General features: G+C 54.4%; 1 protein-coding gene across 1 annotated transcript in view; it reads right to left on the bottom strand.

The window, feature by feature from the left end:
* Positions 1 to 19,492, bottom strand: part of EFCAB8 (EF-hand calcium binding domain 8) — a 48,024-nt gene extending 28,532 nt beyond the window's left edge. Inside the window, exons 1-10 of the mRNA XM_040638167.1 lie at positions 19,068 to 19,492; positions 17,579 to 17,682; positions 15,084 to 15,219; positions 12,059 to 12,164; positions 11,755 to 11,839; positions 11,099 to 11,223; positions 8,386 to 8,459; positions 5,913 to 6,043; positions 1,363 to 1,430; positions 866 to 1,017 (exon numbers count right to left, since the gene is read on the bottom strand). Coding sequence (XP_040494101.1) covers positions 866 to 1,017; positions 1,363 to 1,430; positions 5,913 to 6,043; positions 8,386 to 8,459; positions 11,099 to 11,223; positions 11,755 to 11,839; positions 12,059 to 12,164; positions 15,084 to 15,219; positions 17,579 to 17,682; positions 19,068 to 19,178 — 1,092 coding nt within the window. The 5' untranslated portion in view covers positions 19,179 to 19,492. The remainder of the gene's footprint in view (positions 1 to 865; positions 1,018 to 1,362; positions 1,431 to 5,912; positions 6,044 to 8,385; positions 8,460 to 11,098; positions 11,224 to 11,754; positions 11,840 to 12,058; positions 12,165 to 15,083; positions 15,220 to 17,578; positions 17,683 to 19,067) is intronic.
* Between the last annotated feature and the right edge of the window lie 2,703 nt (positions 19,493 to 22,195).

The raw sequence follows: 22,195 nt of genomic DNA, 5'->3' as shown, positions 1-22,195 counted from the left end.
GTCCCCCGCCCCTCCAGCCTCAGATCCTTCAGCAGAGGCCATGACACCCAATTCTCGGGGCTACTGAGAGAATTCCAGATAATAACAAGTGCGGGCTGTATTGGGGAGGGTGGCTTAGGTGACCCGAGGGTCCTGCCAACTCTCAATCTACTGATTCCCAGAAGACACAAACGTGTGCCCTGAAGGACGACACCTGGCACCATTGGCTGCACCCCCACATTGGCCAGCACAGCCAAGCAGCCCCGCGGATGGGGTGGTACCCTGAACCAATCAATGCAGAGGCGCAAAGTGACAGGCCTGGAACTAGGGAGTCCCGGGTGCTGGAGAAGGTCCGGTCAGGCCCTGAGAGCCAGGGCAGCCGAGAAGGGGTCACTAGGAGAGCTGGGGTGCAAGTCTGGGTCTGGGGGCAGGGGAAAGGACAGGAGAGTGGCTCGCACATATTGCACACCTACCATGTGCCAGCCACGACAGTGCTGCTTTACCGCCAGTCCTGCTCTAAAGCTCTCAACGACCCATCCTATGGATGAGGGGAGCTGAGGCTCAGAAAAGGGAAGGGCCTCGCCCAGGAGCACAGAGTAAGAAGCCAGGCTGGGCTACATGGGACCCAGCCCTGGTGGACTGCTCGGAGTGCGGTGCAGCCTCTACCAGGGGCTGTCAGAGACCCCTCATGGTGACTCCAGCTGGGGCAGCCCCCTCTGCGCCCGAGGCCAGGTGTGGAACCATGGGCAGGGAGGTCACACCATCCCCCTGGGCCTCAGGCTGCCGCCAACTGCCGGCCCCTGGCCTGGCCGAGCTGGATGGCCATCCCAGGGCCAGCGTCTCTGTCGGGAGCAGGAACTGTGTGAGTGCTCCATGAGGCCAGCACCTTGTCCTTGGAGACGCTGAGGAGGATGCCGCTGTTCTTGCTGTTCACGAGGATGTGCGTCACGGAAGTCTGGTGCCCCTTCAGCACCCACACAGGCTTTTTTGAGAAGAGGGGGTTCCACAGGCGGATGAGCGGGTCATAGCCACCAGTCACTGGGGTCAAAAGAACGGGTGTCAACCACGAGGGTCCTATGCTGGGACCGTCTCCTGGGACCAGGCCTTGGACCCCAGGCAGGTGTGGCAGATGGGAGGTTGGGGTTATAATCCGCCCCTTTGCCACTCCTCCGCCATGACCTCCCCCATCAGGCCAAGCAGAACCTGTGTCACCACACCGCCCCAGGTGCCCACGGGCAGGGACCAGAGTGGCAGGACAGGAGCCCAGACAGAGGCTGGACTCTGCAGGGCCTCCTCTCAGCTCTGACAGTCCCCACGTCCCCAGGGGCCTTCACCCCAGTTCTACCAGGCCTGGGGCTTCTGGGGGACATGAAGATGACTTACCCACTAAGTTCTTATCTGGACAGTAATCAAAGCAAAGAATCCCTTTTCTTAAGTTCAGCACTGAAAACCTACAACAGCAAAGGGGGAAGGCTGTAGGCTGGGAGCGACAGCCCCAGGGGAGCCTCTGAGGCTGGAGGAGCTGGAGGCAGGCCCGCAGGGAGGCCAGGGAGGAGCCACTACCTCTCTACCCAAGGAAAGGAGCAGCCCCAGAAACCCTGTCCAGGGCTCGCCCTGCAGCCAAGTCGGAGCTGAGCACCATAGGCAGGGTGGCTGCCATGGGTCTCAGCCCCAAACCAGCAGCTCAGCGACGAGGCGCCCACCTCTTACCACCGTAATACATTTAACTAATCTTGATCCTCGCTTCAACCATACTGAGACAGGCGGTCCCCCCACCCATGACACAGATTTTTAAAAAGAAGGGGATTCCAAGGGCCAGGGGAAGGCAAGCTCCCAGGTGCTGTGCCCCTGCCTGCTCTGTGCTGGTTCCGGTGCTGGGTACTGTCTCATGCATCACCTGACCCCTCACATAACCCTAGAGACTGTCATCAGCCCTGTGCTCCAGTGAGGATACGGAAAGCAGAAACTAAGGAGTTTGCCCAAGGCCATGAAGCTGGCAAGATGGGGGGGTCAGGATTGAGACCCAGGGTGTGCGTGGCAGGAAGAGGCGGCAGGCTCAGTGACCAGTGTTCCAGGAAAGGAACAGGTGCAGCCGGGTAGATGGGGCTCAGGAGGGCCAGGGTGAGCCAGACAGGAGTTTCAGGAAAGTCAGGCCCAAGAGTACTGGAAGCTCTGTGCCTTTGCACGTGCTCTTCCATCTTATCCATACATCCTGCCCTGCCAGCTCCTACTCAAACTCCCCCTTCAAAACTCAACTCAGAGGCCCCCATTGCAGGGTACCCCAGCCCTCTAACGCAGCATGCCTTCCACTGAAGTGCCCCTGAACTGGCTCCTGTGCCACTCCCCGGGTGCCTAACGCAGTTGCCCAGGGGTCATCCTGGAGGCTCCCTTGCCAGCATTCCCATTATCCAGCTGGGCCCCGAACCCTTGTTGCCTGCATCTGACCACAGACTTGGCCTTTGCTCAGTTCAAGCCCCCTTCATCTCTGCATCAGCCTCCCAGCAGGTGTCTTAACCTCCAGTCTTGCTCCCACTCCAAATCTACTCTCCCTTCCACTGCCAGAAAGATTCCTCAAAAAACTGAAACTTCAAGAAGAGCATATCAAATACATGTTTTTCATTTATTGTCAAACCAGATACATCTTCCTCCATGCATACATGCACAGAGAAATCTTCGGGAAGAATGGTCACTAGAAGTTATTTCAGGCTGATTCACTCACTCATGCAACAAAGATTTACTGGCATCTACACCCTTCCAGGATTACCAGGGGCATAGATCAGATGCCCCTGCCTTCATGGAGTTTTCCTTCAGAGGGAAACAGTAGGAGCAAGTAAATGAACAGGAAGACAAAGGAGATGGACATTTGCATGTTGTGGCAGGTCCTGCAGGGAGATAAACAGGTGGTTTTGATAGGGTAGCTGGAGGAGACCAGTCTGCAGATGGCTGCTCTGCAGAGAGGGGACTGGAATGTCAGAGGGGACACAGGGAAGAAGGCCATGGCAAGCAGTTCAGGTGGCTTCGACTCGGTGGTGGGGGCAGAAGTGAGAGAAGAGGGGGAAAGCAGGGAGAAAGCAGAGGTCAGTCCACACACCCAGCAAGGGTCCCTCCACCTCCACCCCGGCTCTTCCCCTCAGATTCGCTGCTGGCTGCCAACACCTGAAGAATTCAGCTCGGGCCCACAGTGCCTCGGAAGCTGAGGCTGACTCTAGAGGCAGAGTTTGAGGGTGACAATGCCAGACCCCACCTGTGGAGGCCATGCCTTAGGTCCTTATCGAGAACTAAAGACTAGCAAGCAGTCAATGGTGCCACCTGTTGGCTAGCAGGTGTACTGCATGCAGACAACCCAAAGGGTCTGCGTGCTCTTGTGTGTGTAAATACATTCTCCAGCCTGCCCCCAAAGTATATCTCAAATGCCTCCATCTTATCGCCACTGGCCGATTCCAGGCCACCATCATAGGTAGCCTGAATTATTACAATGGCGTCATCACCGGAGTCCCCATCTGCACACCTGCCCGCTCCACTTGCAACAGAGCAGCCGGAAGGATGTCCCTCTACATCAGACCACACCATTCCTGTACTCAAAATCTAAAAACTTGTTAATATCTCTTAGCAAATAATTGTAAAAAGATATGTTAGAGACAAGTGGAGAAACTCGGGCTAGGTACTAGTGACACTAAAATATTATAGTATTTTCTCTACTTCTGTGTGTTTAAAATTTTTAGTAACGAAAATGTTTTAAAAAATAAAAACAGAAGAAACAAGGGCATACCAGGCAGAAAGGAGCAATTCAAAGGCCCCAGGGCAGGAGCATGCCTGAACCACTAGGGGGCCACAAGGAGGCTGGAGTAGGAAGGTAGAAGAGGTGAGATTAGGAAGGCAACAGGGACAGACCACAGAGAGGTGAACCTGTGATGTCCACCTGCCACTGAGACCCAGTAAATAAAACAAGAAGCTGAATGAAACACGTATCACAGACATGCGGTAATACTACCACCAAAGCAGAGAGATGAGCCTCTGCTGCAAGTCAGCTCCAGGCAAAATCCGACTGCACTGCCTCACTCAAGGTCTGGAAGCCTCAACTGAAGCTCCCCCACGGCTTCGGGCCTTCTCCGGGCCCTCCCCGCCCAGCCAGCAGCTAGTTCCTGGGCTTGGGTGGGGACATGCGCAGAGGGCTCTGGCTAACAAGACGCTGGAGGTACAGTGAGGCCTGGGACATGTCCCTCACTCAAAGGTCTCAGGTTTCCAGTCTGTAAAATGAGAAGCTGAACCAAATTAGCCCTACCATCCCAGGATCAAATTTCCTTCTGGAAAACAACCAGGACAGGAAGGGACAGACAGAGATGGGGTCGAAATGGCCCTCAGGCTTCCCGCTATGCCTCACCCAGCTGCTCCCCCAACACAGCCTCAAATCTCCTGCTGTTCCCCCAAGAAGACAGGGGGGTGGTACAGCTCATGGTTTAACCTGCCCAGTAGTAAACGTCACAGACCCAAAAGGTCCAGGGGGTAAAGACCTGCCACAGGAGGGAAACTGCAGAGGCAGGAGGGAAAAAAAATCCCTCAGGAGAAAATACCTACAGTGAAATGCTCACTGAAAGACACACATGAGGGTCGCCTGGGTGCCTCAGTTGGTTAAGTGTCAGACTCTTGATTTCAGCTCAGGTCGTGATTTCAGGGTCATGAGATCGAGCCCTGCGTCGGCGTGGAGCCTGCTTAAGATTCTCCCTCTCCCTCTGCCCCGCCTCACCCTCTCTCTCTAAAATATTACATAAAAATTAAAAAATAATTTTTAAAAAGTGAGACATTTGAGAACGGAGTGAGACAGTGGGGGTTGGGCAAGAGAAGGATTACGGCTTTATTTATAATGTTTTAATTTTTTACAGGGTCAACCTATGTATGTAGACTTACTAGTGTGACTAATCACTGATTAAGAAGAAAGGAATGGAGGGAAGGAGGGAAGGAAGGGACGGAGGGACGAAGGGAGGGACGGAGAATAAAATTCACTCTGGGGTAGTGGAACTTGGAATAAAGGAGAGAGATTAGAACCATACCCAAAGAGTAAGTGCTGCCAACTACTGGCCGTACAGCACAAAGAGCAGTCGGCCCTGGCGTGAGGGGAGAAGCCCTGCTATCACCCCTTCTACAGACGAGGCCGCTGAGTGAGGGGCACAGAGGTAAAGCAACCCACATTCGTTCCTCCCTTCAGAAAATCTTTTTCTGACTGCCTGCTTACACTGTGTTCCAGCTTCTGTGCTGAGGTTTGCATATACATTGGTGGATAAAAGAGCCTTGTTATATTTTTGCTGCTGGTAGCAATGATTAAAACCATACTCCAGGGGCGCCTGGGTGGCACAGCGGTTAAGCGTCTGCCTTCAGCTCAGGGCGTGATCCCGGCGTTATGGGATCGAGCCCCGCATCAGGCTCCTCCGCTGTGAGCCTGCTTCTTCCTCTCCCACTCCCCCTGCTTGTGTTCCCTCTCTCGCTGGCTGTCTCTATCTCTGTCGAATAAATAAATAAAATCTTTAAAAAAAAAAAAAAAACAACCATACTCCATAAAAGTTCTCGTAACAGGAAAAAAAATTGTAACTGTGCCGATGGATGCTGCCTAGACTTATTGTGGTGGTTATTTTGCAATATACACAAATACCAAATCATTATGTGGCACACCTGAAACTAAGATGGTGGTATAGGTCAATTATATCTTAATTTAAAAAAATAGACGACAGAGCCCATGTGCTGATTGCCACTCCACACCGTTGGCCCACAGGACACACACTGCTCCCTCGGACCCAGTGAGAGCCACAGGATGTCGCTGTCCCCCACTCTCAGCAGGGATGGCCACAGGGGGCTGAGGTGAAGCCAGACCCCCCGACGCACCGTCATGTCGTCCCCCTCCCAGCACCCCCCACTCCAGCCTGGGGAGAGGCGCTCCTTACTTGGGGTTCTCTGGAGCTTTGGATGGCAACAGGGTCAGCACCAGAGAGGATTTCTCAATGGCCGAGCAGGAGGCCACCGTGTTCATCTGGGGGATGAACTTGACCTGCTGGCACCAGTTGGGATGGAGAGCCTGGGAAGACAGCGGCAGCGGTAGGGGCTGGCAGGGCCAGGAGGTCAGTACGTCGAATGCTCTCTAGTGATCGCAGCTCTGACACGGCGACACGGCCCCCTGATCCTAGCCCAGTCCTGGGCCACCACTTGTCAGTGAGACAGGTGAAAAGCACCCAGCTCTGCTATCACGGGAAGTCTGGTTTATAAGCTAGAAGACAGGCTAGGTCGGGCCCATGTGACAGCACTGTCTGCCACCCCACCCCGCGCAGGTGGAAAGATGGATTGGAGTCAGCCGGGCCCGCAGTCCCTCTTATCCACAGGGAGCCCTGTCACGGAGGAAAGAGGAGCCTCCCCGCCCACCACTGCCCTCCATGTTTCAGGACATGATTTGGAGTGTGTGCGAATGTTGTCTGGTGCAACTCGAGCAACGAAGGCTGAGACCAGACGTCAAGGGGGCGGTCTGACTGCACAGGCTCTGAATTCTCTCTCTAGCTCTGGCTCTGCGCTTTGGCCCTGTACTTGGCCTCCCAATCCGGGGATTCTCCTCTTCAGGGCAGGAAGGGAGGGGGATGTTGGGCACTGGGCCGGGTTTTGCATGCACTGCCTCACTGAGTGCCTCTCACAGTGAAGACACCGAATTCAGGGCACCGAACGGAACATGGGACACTGAGCAACTGAGGTAGAAAACCGAGCCCAAGATGAGATTCCCACAGACGGTGCAGAAAAAGGTATTCGTGAGTGACTCTCCCTGAGAGGGTCCCAGGGAGACCCCAAGTGCCTGTCCTCAGGGGCTGCCAATCCCATGAGGGCGACGGGATGAGAAAAAGCAAGGGGCGGACGACACAAAGTTGGGAGGCGGTAAGCTGTGACAATGTGATTTACAGTAAGAAATGTATATTTGGTCTTCATGACCATTTCTGGCACAGAGCTCCTAAAACCCCTAGAATTTCCTAAGTGATGAGACAAAGGTATCTTAATATTCATTAACAAACCCCTTTCAACCACACCTGAGTTTACATTAATGGGGTGATTTTTGGAAAGCCCCTAAGGATGGGGACTGGTGGCCAGGGGAACCAACCATGAGACTGGAGGGCTGGAACTTTCAATCCCACCCCCCTGGCCCCTGGGGAGAGGAGTTGCAGGTTGAATTGATGGCCAATGGCTAATGATTTAATCAATCATATCTATGCAATGAAACTCCATAAAAACCCAAAAGGACAGGGTTCAGAGAGCCTCTGGGCTGGTGAACGTGTGGAGGTGTGGGGTGAGCCTTGTACCCAGAGATGGCCGGGAAGTTCTGTCCCCCCCTTCCCCACACCTTGCCCTACTCATCTCCTCCCTCTGGCTGTTCCTGAGTTGTATCTTATAATAAACCAGTGATCTAGCAAGTAAATATTTCTCTGAGTTCTGCGAGACACTCTAGCGAATTAATCAAAACCCAAATAGAGGGTCATGGGAACCTCTGATTTATAACCGATGGGTCAGAAGCACAGATGACTACCTGCACTTGTGACTGGCCTCCAGTGGGGGGGGGGGGCAGTCTTGTGGGACTGACCCTCAACCTGTAGGATCTGACGCTTTCCCCAGGGTAGATAGTGTCAGAACTGAGTTGAATTGTAGGTCACCCAGCTAGGTCCAAGAATTGCGGGGCAATGTGGGGAAAACACATTGTCCTTGGTGTCAGAATCCTATAAGCGCTGCTGCGTGAAGGGATACAGGCAGGGGCAGGCAGTGGGGCTGGTCCAGGCTGGCTGGCGAGGGCCCCGAAGGAAGCAGAGAAAGGGGCATACAGGAAGCTAGGGAAGAGGACAGAGTGTGACAAGGCCCTGAGGCGGGAAAAGGCTTGGGGTGTTCAGAGAACAGCACGATTGCCAGCGTCTCTGTGGCAGAGTAAATGAGAAGAAGAAACGGAGCCGAGGCCAATGGGGAACAGGCCAGGGGCCAGGTCATCTCATGTCCTGATGGTCACGGTAAGCACTTGAGATTCTGTCCAAACGCGATGAGAAGCTACTGGGCGATTTTGAGCAAAGGACTGACGTGGCTGTTTCTAGCTGCTCATTCCTCTGGCTGCAGAATGGAGTAAAGCACGGCATGGAGAAAGGAAGTGTAGAAACAGCTAGAAGCCACTGCAGCCATCCAGGTGTCTACCAGGACCGGCCTTGAGCAATGGAGGTTATGAGAGAGACGAGCCATGCAGACAAGCCGCAGGGTCCACCAGCTGCCTCCATCCTGCTCCCAGTGACCAAGCCCCAGGGCCTAACACCGAACCCAGGGGAAAATCCACTTTCTGCATTGATTTTTGAGTGGTGCATGTGTACAGATAATTACCACAGTAATGGGCCAAGGAAAGATACAACGTACCTTCAGCTGATAACTCCTGTACAAAGGGGACTTCTCATTTAGGAGCTTCCGTGCAGAAACTCTGGTCCAGTGGTCTGATCAGGGAGAAAACCGAGGTCCACGTCACCAGCTCCCCGCCCTTGCCAGACCAGCAAAACCCCAGAGGACACCTTGAGTTGGTCTGCAACTCCTGTAGGTCTCAAAAGGCTTTTCCATCCAAATGCTCGTTCAAGCTTTACCATGTTCTGGTGGGTTCGGTGGGGTGAACTCAACACCCAGAACACAGACCCAGGCAGATAAATGCTGCTGGCCAGATCCCCTGTGGTGGTGCACGGGGAGCCAGCCCCAAATCTCAGGGTCCCCGCTCTCGCCCGCATGTGGCAATCTGCACGAGGTGACTCTCATTGAGGGAGGTCCAGCTCTGCTGCAGTGGAGAATCAACTGAGACCCCAGGCTCTACTCTTTCTTTTTTTTTTTTTTTTTTTTTAAGATTTTATTTATTTGACAGAGAAAGAGAGAGAGAGCACAAGCAGGGGGAGCAGCAGAGGGAGAGGGAGAAACAGACTCCCCGCTGAGCAGGGAGCCAGATGCCGGGCTCAATCCCAGAACCCCAGGATCATGATCTGAGCCAAAGGCAGCTGCTTAACCCACTGAGCCACCCAGGCACCCCTCTACTCTTTCTGGAAAGGATCATTTGGAAGTTTACCATCATGCTTCAAACGACATGCCCCACCTTGCCCAGCAAACACAAGTTCCAAGAAGAAGATTCCAGCGAGCATGCCTAGAGCAACCGCCCTAAACACAGCCTGGCCTCTGCGGCATTTAGAGTCTCCCGGCCTCCAAAAACCTCCCATGGCCAGCCACTGGGCCCAGAAGCCTCCAGGGAAAGGCCCCTGGCACAAGCAGAAAGATTTGACACAGACAGATGGAGCCAGCGGTGACGGGGACAAGCCTGGGTCTGCCTGCAGAGCAGGCTTTAAGGAGGTAGGTCAGAAGGATTGGGACAATCTGGGCTCGAGTCTGAGAGAAACTCCCAAGTAAAACGGAGAAAAGACGGGGGACCTAGGGGCTTATGCCAAGCATTTTACTGCTGCAAAGTCACCAGCCCCATCTTGCAAGAAAGTCCCAAGGGGCGGAGTGTTGCTGAAGTGGGGCGTGGCCTGCATGGGCCCTTAGCCAGGGCTGCACTGCAAACACGTTTGTCTGTCTGCCTCTCCCATGAGGCCGGGGGAGCCCCAGGAGGTCAGAGGAGGTAGTCACCAGGCCCTTACTGTGTGCCTCACACTGCACACTCTCCTTCCACCTTATAGAAAAGCCATGAACTGAGTCTGCTCGTCCCGGTTTAATAAGGGAACTGAGGTACAGAGAGGTTAAGCAAGTGGCTCCAGGTCACACACAGCTGGTCTGTCCAACTCCTCCCGAGTCAACACAGGTGGGCCCACCTTCGTGTGGGACCCGGCCTTCAGGCAGCATGTGGCATGGAAGGTCTCCTTCCTACACTCCAGCTTCACCTGCCCCTGCTCCGATCTCCCGTCCAACACGCAGTTCAAAGACCACGGCAACCTCCCCTGCCGGTGCCCCGGGTGGCGCGGCATGACCACAGCCAGGCAGCCGACTCGGTGGGGCAGGGCCGGGCAGGCACCAGGGGCAGCGAGCCGGTGCCAGCCCACTGCCGGATCCGGGGCGGGATCCGTTTTCCATCAGGCCAGTGTGGGGAGTGTTGCCCTGTCAAGCTCGGCAGGAGGGATCACCAGGGCCCGGGAGCGCTTGAAGAATGTCCTGCTCAGAAACTCTGCCTAGAAGCCCAAGGGGCTGCTCTGGTGTCCTGGAGGACAGCCTGCGGGCTGGGGCCCCTGGTAGTGGAGCCTCCTCTAGATGGCTATGAAGCAACCTAGAGGCCTGACACTGTACCGAAGGCTCGATCCTGGACTGGGTCCGGCTCAGCTGAGTCCCCAACAGCCCCAGGCCCCAGAGCGCGGATCCAGTGCCCTTGGCAGAGCAGCCCGAACAGTACCCTGCAGCAGTTAGTCAGTTTGGGGTACAGCCCAGCAAGGGGCTAAGGTTCAGTCTCCGGGGCAGACTGCCTGCTTCAGGCCACTCACCCTGGGGGGCCCATGCAAATGCTTCACCCCCAAAAGCACCCTTCCTCCTCTCTTAATGGACCGTCACAGCAGCGGCTCCCTCCTGGCAGTGGCTGAGGACTGTAGGAGGTGACGTGCCCAAAGCATGCCCCACCAAGTGTGCAAGACATGTCACCGTGCTTACACAGGTTCATATCCGCGTTCGGCCAGGCTCTCCCGCAGGCCTTGCTTCACCCCCAGCCACCCAAAGGCAGCTCCAGCCAAGGAGAGCGAGCCCTCATCACAACCGTGGAGAGAGGTAGCGCTGTCATCCCGAGACCCCGAGGGGGTGAGTGGCTTCCCAGGGGTCACACAGCAGGCACAGGTTCACACTTGCTGGGATGAGCAGGGTCCTGCAGCCCCTCCGCTCCCCCTCACCTGTGCAAGCTCCCACTTTCACAGACATTGCACCTCTCCTCAGCCCCCTCTGGCTCCCGCTGTCCCCTCATCAGCCCCTGCCCCACAGGCCGCTCTGAGCTAAGCACACGGCTGCGCGGCTGCCTGGGCTTCCGAAGAAGCAGGGGCTCCTGAGCTGGGAGGCGGGAGAGAGAAGAGCTCCTCAGGGCAGGGCCATCTCCCTCCCTCCACCATCAATTCCCCAGCATCTTAGCTACCCCATTTGGAGGTCCTGGGAAGGATTCGGGGGTTGAACAAGCCGAGGGTCACATTGTCCGAGGTGAAGACGATGACGTTGCCTTTGGTGTCCCCATAGCAGAACACACCTCTGTGATAGTCAGACCTGAGGGGAGGTGGAGACAGAAGAGGCTGGGCTGGGCACACCAGCTGCAACCCTCACCCTCCCAGCGTCCAGTGACCTTCCTCCCCCTGGGACCGAGAGCAGTTCCCACACGACCTTCCAGCCCTGCCATCAACAGCTGACAAACATGGGCCCACCCGCCCAGATCCAGATCATCGGTGAACCAGGTCCAAAAGAAATCATTATTTTCTTTTAAAACCCAAACAAATGAGTCCCTGGTCCTCTGGACGCTCATTATCAACTCACCCCTACCGATGGACCATGACATTCCCAGAGTCCTCGGCCTTGGCAGGACAAGCCTCTGCCAGGATTCGATGGCTGACTTGCTCGGGCATGAGAGGAAGAGGGACGGATGACTGAGTGACCCCCCAGGAGGGGCAGCTTGGTGAAGAGGACACAGGCACACAGAGCGGGAATCTTTCCAGGGCTGTTTCCAGAGAGGTTTCTGGGAGTCCTAACCCTGCTGAGTGCTGTGGCTGCCAAGACCGTGCGCCGCTCTCCCCTGAGACTCACCAGTAGTCCATGGCCAGGACACAGCTGTCCAGGTCAATGAAGGTGAAGGCCCGGGCACAGTTATGGTTGCTAATATCAAAAAACTCTGGGGAAGAGACAGAAGGGGAGGCATGCACGGAGCCCAAGCCCACGTCCCAGGCCTTGGGGGTCTCTGGTGACAACACGCAGCATCTGCTTACCAGCTACAGCACCCCCAGAGGACTCTAACCCGTGCCCACGGTTGGCTCGGTGACAGGTCCCTCCAAGTGCAAATGCATGCCTCCCAACGGCCGAGCGCAGGCCCGGGGAGCCGTCAGGGACTCACCTATCTTCTGGTCCGTAGATGCAACCGCAATCAGGTTCATGTTATAGAGACACACCATGTCGATGACCCACATCTGCAGGTTATAGAGCTGCTGGATCTGGTTAAGCTGGCCAGAGGAAGAGCAGAGATCTGAGCTGGGGAGGCTTGTCCGACAGAGCACGCCAAGAGCATGGGACCCCATGAACCCTCTCCTGCCACCCAAAGCCCTGAAGGCATCCATAGACCTGGTATGAAGCCCAGTGCTCCCACCAACTACTGATGGGGCCTTGGAGAAGTTCCCTGACCTCTCTGAGTCTCAGTTTTCACATCAAATGGGCTTAAAGAACACCCATCCTCACAACCCCTTTTTAGAGCATTTGACATGCTCATCAAAGTTTTAAGATTTTTTTAAGATTTTATTTATTTGAGAGAGAGAGGGCAAAAGCAAGAGAGAGAGTCGCAGAGGGAGAAGCAGACTCCCCAATGAGCACGGAGCCTGCCTGACACAGGGGCCTGATCCTAGGACCCTGAGATCATGACCTCAGCTGAAGTCAGACACTTAACCGAGGGAGCCACGCTGGTGCCCCACTCACCAAAGTTTTAAATGTGCATGGTTTGTAATCCCAGGCTCTATTTCCAAGCCACATCTATGGATGTGTTCCCACGTGCTCACAGAGAAGTGTGTGTGAGGGCGGGCCCTGCCACACTGCTGTGATGGCAACAGGCCACAGACTGCCTGCAAAGGAGAGCTGATATAAACCCACACCACAGGACACGACGCAGACATTACAAACGTGGGAGGTGTGCACGTGTCACAGAGAGTCGCCAAGCTGTATTATTAAATGAAAAGGCAAGGTGGAAAGCAGCACTATCATGTGCTACCATGTGTATAATTAAAAAGAAAAGGGTGGGGGATGTATGTACCTCTTCTAACCACAGAAGAGCACCCCAAAACTGGTCATTGCCTCCAGGAGAGAATTAGGGTCTGGGAGAGGGAGGATGACCATTGTATTCGCTTTTGCTTGTTTTGTCTGAATCTTGTTTACCATCTGCAGGTGTCACCTACGGGTGTCAAGTGACTTATGAACAAGACATCGTCCCGCCAGGTTGGAGGGTGCCTTTCCGCGCTCTGCTGCCTGCCTCACGTAACACCCCTGCAGATGGAATCTGAGCGGGCATGCCAGGCTCCAGGTGGGGGACGCCACACACAAAGGCACGTCAGCAGGAATGGGCGTTGGTGTCCAGGGAAAAGAGGAGGCCAGCCCGGCGGGCGCAGGAGCAGAGAGGATGGGAGAGGAGTTCGGGGTGACCAGCAAAGGAACTTGTATTTTACTCCCTGAACGAGGCCTCAAACTGGGAACTGAGGAAGCAGGGAGGAGTACCATGTGAAACAGCAGGGAGGGGAGGCTTTCTGGCAGCTCCTCCAGGTGGGTATGCAGAAGGGCTGGCAAAGGCCGGGGCAGGGAGGGGACCATTCCATCAGAACTCAAACACACTGAGAGCACAGAGGCTTGTGCCGGTGGCTGGGAAGTGAGGACAATGGGCCAGGCCCCCTGGGGCCTCTACCCCACACACAGCTGAGGGGATGGTAACCCCCATCACCTCCATGTTCCTCCCCGAAGCCCAGGGCCCTAGGGAGTTTCAGTGATTTGTCCAAGGCTGCACAACTGGGAAGTGAAGCCCAGTCCCCCATCCCCCAAACTCCAGGGTTTTCCATCTGCATGACCACGGCATGCAGTGGATGTTCATGGAAGGTGCCTGGTGGATCACCCTGGCCAACATCTATTTGCCCAAGCAGCCCCTCAAGGACGAATGCTGGGCCTTCCGGGGAGCCTCCCTCTGTCCTCCTCAACCCTCCCAGACTTGGTCTCTGAGGGGCGCTGAGGTGACCAAGTAGCAGCCGTAACCAACATTACATAGTTCAGGCTATAATGTGCCCCCCCACACAACAGCATCAACAAAGAAAAAGAGGGTGGAGGGTGCCAGAACCCCTAGCCTCGGGAACTCGGGTGTGAGTGCCCCTTGGTCCTGGGCTACCGAGTACACCCAAGAGAGTCACTGGACCTCCACGGACCTAAGCTGTCTCCCTAGGCAACTGAGAGGGGACGAGCCAGAACCCTCCAGCCCCACGGGATGCCCCCCAATACACTATGAAACACTGCTGTTTCACAGACTTATGAAAGCCTTCCTGCCGCTGGCAGCCTTCTCAGTAAGCCTTCCTTCTCTGGGCAGCTGTGCCTTCCTCACTTGCTGGACGATTCTGGACTGGCCTGGCAACACTAAGTGCACAGCCAGCTTTTCTGAGTGTTTTCTCACTTACCGCACTTGGCCAGGAGCTGACAGCACAGACAATGATGACAACGGCTTGTATTTGTCTGGCACTCGCTGTGGGCCTTGTCCTACTCTGAGTACCACACGGGTATTCTTATGTCATTAAATCCTCCCAACAGCCTGAGGTGGTTATGATGACCCAATTTGACAAATGAGGAAACTGAGGCACAGAGCACTATATACTAACTGTCTAAGGTCACAGAGCTGGAAAGGGCATTGTCAGGTTCTAAGGTGGGCTCCAGAACCCACACTCACAACCACTGTGATTTTCCGCCCGGTCCACGTAAAGGATTCGAATCAGCAGCACTTGGTGATGGAGTGGTTGTGACAGGGAAAGGAGAGGGGGCTTAGCTCTAACGCAGGAACCTTGGTGGGTGATGACATCACTCACTGAGATGGAGCCCAGGGGAAGTAAGCCCGGTGGCCAGGGAGGGCTACAGTGACATTCTGTTTGGACAAACTGGGTATAAGGCGTCTGTTGGACATCCAAGCAGAATGGATACCCAGATGTCATCCTGCTTACAGAAGAGAAGTGTGAGGGTCCCGGTCCCACAGTGAAGCCAGAACCTGGCCCCAGGAGCAGCGACTGCGGTCACTTAGACCATGAACCCCAAGACTGAGCTCATTCTGGGTCCGGGTCACCTTCACTATTGGGGTACAAAGGCAAAGGCTCTCCGACCACCCCATGTGTGCTCCATGGGTCGGCCCCCCTCACCCTAAAGGAGTTAAGCAGCGAGAAGGCCTCAGACCAGATCTGCAGGATCCCGTCCTTGGTGACAGTCAGGAGATGCCCCGTCTTCTTGAACCGCTGGGTTAAAAACTGCACCTTCACAATCTCGCATCCATGGTTCCTGTGGAAGGTGACAGGAGAGAGAAGGACTCAAACAGAAACAGAATGAAGACTACAGAGGAGGAAGGGGAGAGCAAGCAAGGGGAGCTCCCCTCGCAGGTGTGCACGCTTGCGCAATGCGTGGCTCTGCCAGGCAGGTTTCTACCGTTATCAGCAGTGGTCAAAGAAAAAGAGACCTAAAGAGGCCGCTGGTATGAGACAGGGCTCCACAAGCAGCAGGCTTCTCCTATCACACAGCCAGTCAGCTTTCTCGTGATGGGACGGGGTCAAGAGAGGCAGAGAACAGAGGTCTTTTGCAAACCTTCTTTTATGAGAAAAATGGTCTACAGGAAGCAAGTGGAGGGAGGCTTGCAACTGAAACCTTCATAATAACAGGTTCTGGCAACTCAGGGCAGAGAAGGGAGTATAACCCAAGCACGAGATGAAAGTGGACGAGGGACAATGTATCCAACAGAACCCCATGTACCTGACTCCTCATCTCCAAGGCCAGGCCTTGAGCACAGCAAACGGCTCCCGCGACAGGCCTGGCCTCGCAGGAAGCCACCATGTACCCTCCCCAGCCAGCTACAGTGATGCCTTCTTTCCCGCCCCGAGTTGGCTAAGCTGGCAGGCTGGCTACTATAGGGAGTGCCATTTTGACTTCTGGACACAGCACAGCACACATTCTCCCACCTGATGATCCCACACCTGCGGCCCCCAGCAGGGCAGGTAATGTCACCTCACCTCACAGGGACCCAGGGATAAGCATTTGCCGGGAGTTATGTCCTGACTACGGGCAGAGCTCAAACTAGAACCTAGGCACCTCAATCCCTACTCCAGCTGGAGCCCTTTCCAAATGTCACTGGGGATACCATGTGACCTGTGGCCGAAGGCTAACCCACACCACTGTGAAATTCTATCTCCGAACCAGTCTCAGCAGAAGAGAGGGTGAGGGTGTGTCTGGACACAGCTCCTCTCTCTCCCCCACCCATGGCCCACAGCGCTGCCCGGTCTGCCCTCAAGCATCACTCTCAGGGCCACCTGTCGCATCAGGGCCACGGGACTCTGAGGGGTCAACACGACAGGTGAGAGCCGTGAGAAGTGCAGGGAGCCCTTGGGAGGTGTTACCCCACAAGGCCAGCACCTCCACCTGCTAGACTGCTTCAGCATCCTGGAGATGGATGTTCAGGGATCTTGGCCCAGCCTCAGGAAAGGGGAGCCAACTTTTAAGACAACCCTTTCATGAAGGTAATTAAATAGTACTTGGCTATTTTCTCTGCCAAGTTGGAAATGCTCTCTGGGTTTGAAGGTTGAGCAAATAAATAGGGGAAAATAAGGACAGGCTTCTTGACGTTTTTGGTTCTGGCCCTTTAAGCACCCCTGGGAATCTAAATGTCCCAAGGGAACAGAAAGACCCATAAAGGCTTGGCCACATCAAGCAAAGTTTTCAGGTCATGATGTGTGGTTATAAAATCCTGCCCTGCTCATATTTATTGCCTATTCCTCAGTTGAATCTTGACCAAAATTGTTTTAGTTGCCCTTTCTGGTTTTCATTACACCATCTCTCTGAATCTCCAGGTGCTCCAGGGCAGAGACGGCTTCTGGTTTATGGTCTTTCCCACAGCCTGTTCTGGGGGGTGGTCCCAAGGACAGTCCCAGCCACAGCCACTCCCAAGCAGGCCACAAATGCCGGTCACCAAACATCGGACCACAGGACCCGGCTCCCTGGCCCGGCCACCTGCACTGGGCAGGAGGTGCACAAACCCCCAGGTGGTCTCCGGGAAAGGAACTCGGCCAGTCCACAGGAGGGCTCCTTGTTCTTAGGGAGTTCAGTGGGGTGGGGGCAGACAGAGCCAAGGCACAGAAAGAAGATGAGGTGACGGTCCGGATGGCACGGTGGGGAGGAGCCACGAGGAGGAGCAAACAGGCAGGTCAGGAGGGAGTCAAGGCACATACAGAGCCACAGGCCCCAGGAGTGACCAGTGCCCGTTCCTAAGGCCTGGTGTGGCCTCCAGGAGCAGTTTCCAGTGATGGCTTTTACTCCCTGCCATGTGAGCTATCTGTGCCCTGTGGATGAAACCCCCAGGCCCACTCAGCACCAGCTCTGGGAGGAAGCAAGAGCAGCATTGGATGCTGCAGGGAGGGTCAGAACACAGCAAACCCATCACTCTCATGTGACCTCTCTGAACCTCTGTTTACTTGTCTGTAAAGTGGGAACACATCACGCCTTAATGCTCAGGCTCGTCTACAGGGTTGAGAGGCTGAAATGAGCCTTGGTGGCCCCAAAAGAGTGGCTTAGGGACTTAGGGAGGGGCACTCACTGCAGGGCCAGCCCCTGCCTTGTTCCCACCACCCCTTCCGTCCAGGGAGAGGCTCCTTACAGGGGGATGATCTTCATGGGAAGGTGGAAGCGCAGGCGGTACTGGCTCGTCCGCATCCTTTCCTTTCTCTGGAACTCCCGCATCATGTAATCCACGTACTTCTGCTGCCTCGGGAAGAAACGCAAGGCAGGACAGCGTTGGCCAGGCCGTCAGAGCCCTGGGCTGTGGGAACCCATGCCTGGCTTCCAGTTCCTTCCCCATCTTTCCCAGCCCCTTCCAAGGGGCTCTCTGGCTGCTGCTTCCTGGGGCTGGCCAAGGGGAGTAGCCAAGCCCCCGAGCTGTTCTGGGATCTGGGATGTGTGAAGGGCCTAACAGCAAGTACATAGCAGCACCTCCCTCCTTAACGCGTTTCTGTAATGCTAAATACATCTCCATATGATCAACACATCCAGCATCCTGTCTGAATCTCTTTATTCACCCCCCACTTTATGGATAATAAGACTGAGGCCCATAAAAGTAGAGACGAGTTGTCCCAGCTCATATAACAAGTTAACAGCAGGGGAAGACCCAGAGGCCAGGCCGCAAGGGCAACTCTAGAATCTGCTGATGCCTCATGAAGGCCAAAACAGGCCACCGTATGAGCCTATAAGGGGAGTTATTAAGATCATTGTGTAGATAGCAGAGAATTCTGGAAACATGTTTATGTAGAATATTAAGAGAACTGAAAGAAAAAGAATATATGCCTAAGCCAAGGGGAGGAATGACAGTAGTTAACACACGGGTTCCTGAAGCAGGCTCCCCACGTCTGAAGACTAGCTCAGCTGCTAACTAGCTCTGTCACTCTGGGCAAGTTCCTTAACGTCCTCATGCCTCAGTTCCCCAATCTGTCAAATTAAGTAAGTAACAACACCTACCCTGCAGGATTCCTGTGAAGTTTAAGTAAAACAATACAATAAGTGCTTAGTATAATGTCTGGTGTAAAGGCTAGTTATCATTGTTGGAATCGCTGTGTCAATACGTCAGGCTATTTTTTTGTACTTTTCTGTACCCTTTTGTGTTCCATATCCTTAAATGGTAGGTCTGCTCATCATAGAACATACAGAATCAGGAAAAAAATATCTGCTCTAACCCTGGCATTTTTGGATTGAACAGCCACAGGTCTGTCCGTTGGCTGAGTGACCAGAAAGGGCCGAGAGATGGTTGTGGCACCTGCTGGGACTGAATGGGAGGCTGGTGTGCAGGGGAGCCAGCTGGTGGGTGGGCGGTGCCCTCCCTGCTCACCGCTGCACGCTGGGGGGCCTCATGCAAAGGTCACTGACATTTGTCACACACACTCCCCCAGGAGAAGAATGAGCTGCAATGAGCCCCGCTTACAGAAGTCTCAGGAGGGTTCCCTCTACCCAGCAAGCACCCCAGAACCCACAGGAGGCTTTCCGATGCCTTGACCACCTCCCCATACTCAACCCTCCGCGTGCTCTACGGATCAGCCACGGGGACCCTTCAGCCTCCCTCCAGCTACGGGGGGGGGGCACAGGGGCACCCTCCTCACCCAGGTGACGGAGCCATTGCAGTCTGTGTCCACCTTCAAAAACAGCGCCTCTAACACCTCATCTGACGTGCTGCTCAGAATCTTCTTCACGGCCTTAATGAAACCCTTCATGTCCAGCACTTCAAAACAGAAGAAAGAACATCACCCACGTCATGGCAAGTCCCTGGCCCCGTCAGCAGCCGCAGGGTTCTCGGGTGTTGGGCACGGAGGGAGGGCACCCAGAGAATCACGTTTGCTGCATTGTCCCTTGAATCTCATCTATCTGTTTGGCGTTCAATCAGCCTGCAAATGCTGGCTGCATGCTGTCTACACTGCAGCGCTGCACTGGCCCCACAGCCCTGCTGGGTGAGGGGATGCTAAAAAGATCACATCCCATTTCTGAACAAGTAAGACAGGCCAGGCATTGAGACAAAGAAAACTGACAAAAACTAAGAAAGAAAAGAGAAAAGAAAAGAAAAGAAAAGAAAAGAAAAGAAAAGAAAAGAAAAGAGAGAAAGAAAGAAAGAAAGAAAGAAAGAAAGAAAGAAAGAAAGAAAGGAAGGAAGGAAGGAAAAGAGGGAGGGAGGGACAGAGAGCGAGAGAAAGAGGAAAGGAGAAAGAAAGAAAGAAAGAAAGAAAGAAAGAAAGAAAGAAAGAAAGAAAGAAAGAAAGAAAGAAAGAAAGAAAAGAAAGAAAGAAAGAAGAAAGAAAGAAAGAGGAAGGGAGGGAGGCAGAACTAATAATGGCAACAAAGACATAAATTAATTCAAATATACAAAGAGAGAGGTGAAGTTTGTGTTTTAAAGGCAGTTGAGGGACACCTGGGTGGTTCAGTCAGTTAAGCGTCTGCCTTCAGCTCAGGTCATGATCCCAGGGTGCTGGGTTTGAGCCCAGCATTGGGCTCCCTGCTCAGGGGCAGTCTGCTTCTCCGTCTCCCTCTGCCTCTCCCTCTGCCCACTTGGGCTCACTCTCTCACTCTCACTCTCTCTCTCAAATAAATAAATAAAATCTTTTTAAAAAATTAATAAATAAAGGGGCGCCTGGGTGGCACAGTCGTTAAGCGTCTGCCTTCGGCTCAGGGCGTGATCCCAGCATTCTGGGATAAAGCCCCACATCAGGCTCCTCCGCTAAGAGCCTGCTTCTTCCTCTCCCACTCCCCCTGCTTGTGCTCCCTCTCTCGCTGGCTGTCTCTGTCACATAAATAAATAAAAATCTTTAAAAAAATTAAGGGCAATTAAAATGCCAACTTTGGCTGGAGGGGAAGTTGGGGAGGGGAGAAGAGCAGAGGGTAGGGATACTCTCCCCATGCTGGGTTTTGTGACTATAAGGGAATCTGTCTGCCAATGGGCCAATATCCCCGCCTACATTTTTTTTTTTTTTATAATCACAGTCTATAAAAAGTGCTTCTAAAGTCCCCTCCAAATATCTGGAATCTTCACCAGTCTGAAGGCTGTGCATTTCCTGGCTCTGCTCAGACCTCACCTCCCACTGCCATCCCCTTCATTCCTGCCTCCAGCCATAATGTCCCCACACTGTTTCTCACACCACCAGGCATACTCCCACCCCAGGGCCTTTGCACCATCTGGTCTCCTCCACAGGGAAGCCTTCCCGGGGAATATCTAGGGAGGCCCCCTACCCCACCACCCGGCTCCACTGTTGCTCTTGACCTTCTTTGTCACCACTCCAGCCTGTGAGCTCTGTGAGGGCAGGCTGAGCCTGTGCCCTCCATGACTGGGTCCTTGGCACAGGGCACACGCTTGTTCCCTGAATGCTGCTGTTGGCGCTAGGACGTGGATGTGATGATATTGGGTGTTTCTCTACGTTTATTCACACTGACCATTTAATGAGAGGGACTCGTGAGGAAACTGGTGAGGTCATGCACCCAAGGTCACAGGGTGGCGCCCAAGGCTGACCCCGGCAACCTGGTCCTTCCATGTTAAGAGTCGGGTGTCAGTCGGATGGCAGTCCATGACACGGAGCCTTCCCTTTGGGAGGGAGCCAGAAGCCAAAGAGCCTTTGTGCAGCGCTGAATGAACAAATCCCTCTCAAGAGGGATACGTAATATGGAATATGGAAAAAAATAATATGTAAAGATGCATATTATTTTACCGCTGAATTACACTTGGTGAACTCTCTAACCACCTTTCCCTGAGCCTCTGAGCTTAGCCAGCTGTTCTACACTTGTTTTTTAAAAGAGCGAGAACAAACGCAAGTGGGGCGGGGGGGGGGGGTGTGCAGAGAGAGAGGGAGAGGGAGATTCTTAAGCAGGCTCCACACCCAGCACAGAGCCCAACATGGGGCCCAATCTCATGACCCGTGACTATTGCCCCTTCTAGCTCAGAAGATAAAGGGGTGTTCTGATAGCCAACTCTTCCCAGCCTGGGTGGTCCCGGGCCCCTTCCTCAGGAGACAAAGGTCCACCCTCACTCCCACCCTCCTCTCTTCTGCCTGCACCTCCACCCCCACCCCCCACCCCCACAAGTTCTCTCCAGCACCCAGCACTGGACACCACCTCTGCCCACCCCTCCCTGACTTGTGCCCACCCACCCTCCTCAGCCACCAGAGACCTCAGACCCTTCCTTGCCTTAGGGGCCTCCTGCCTTCAAGCAGTGACCCCACTGGTCACTCTGGTCTCCTTCAGGCTCCGTTGCCTGCCCTGTCCTGTCATTCAGTATTGTGCCTCAACTCTTCTCATCACTGTCCCCTTGCTTTTCTGACACTCTTCTTGAGTGACCTCACGTATTCACCCATCTCTGCTAATGGCGTCACCTCTAGCCAGTCACCCAGGCTGAGGACCTGAGGGGGGTTTCCAGTGTCCTCCCTCCGGAAACCTCACAAGAATCCTGCGGTCCAGGAACACCTGGAGAGCTCAGTCGGTTAAGCGTCTGCCTTCAGCTCAGGTCGTGATCCCAGGGTCCTGGGATCAAGCTCCACATCGGGCTCCCTGCTCAGTGGGGAGCCTGCTTCTCCCTCTCCCTCTGCTGCTCCCCCTGCTTCTGTGCGCTCTCTCTGTATCAAATAAATAAATATAATCTTAAAAAAAAAAAAAGAATCCTGTGGTCCTAGAGGAACGGTACTGTCATTCTTCCCATCTTACAGATGAGGACACAGAGGCACGGAGAGGTTTAGGATTTGCCAAGAACGCACAA

The sequence above is a fragment of the Ursus maritimus genome, unplaced genomic scaffold, assembly GCF_017311325.1.
Source record: "Ursus maritimus isolate PB19 unplaced genomic scaffold, ASM1731132v1 scaffold_22, whole genome shotgun sequence".
Taxonomy (NCBI): Eukaryota; Metazoa; Chordata; class Mammalia; order Carnivora; family Ursidae; genus Ursus; species Ursus maritimus.
This window is presented reverse-complemented; position numbering and strand designations above follow the sequence as displayed.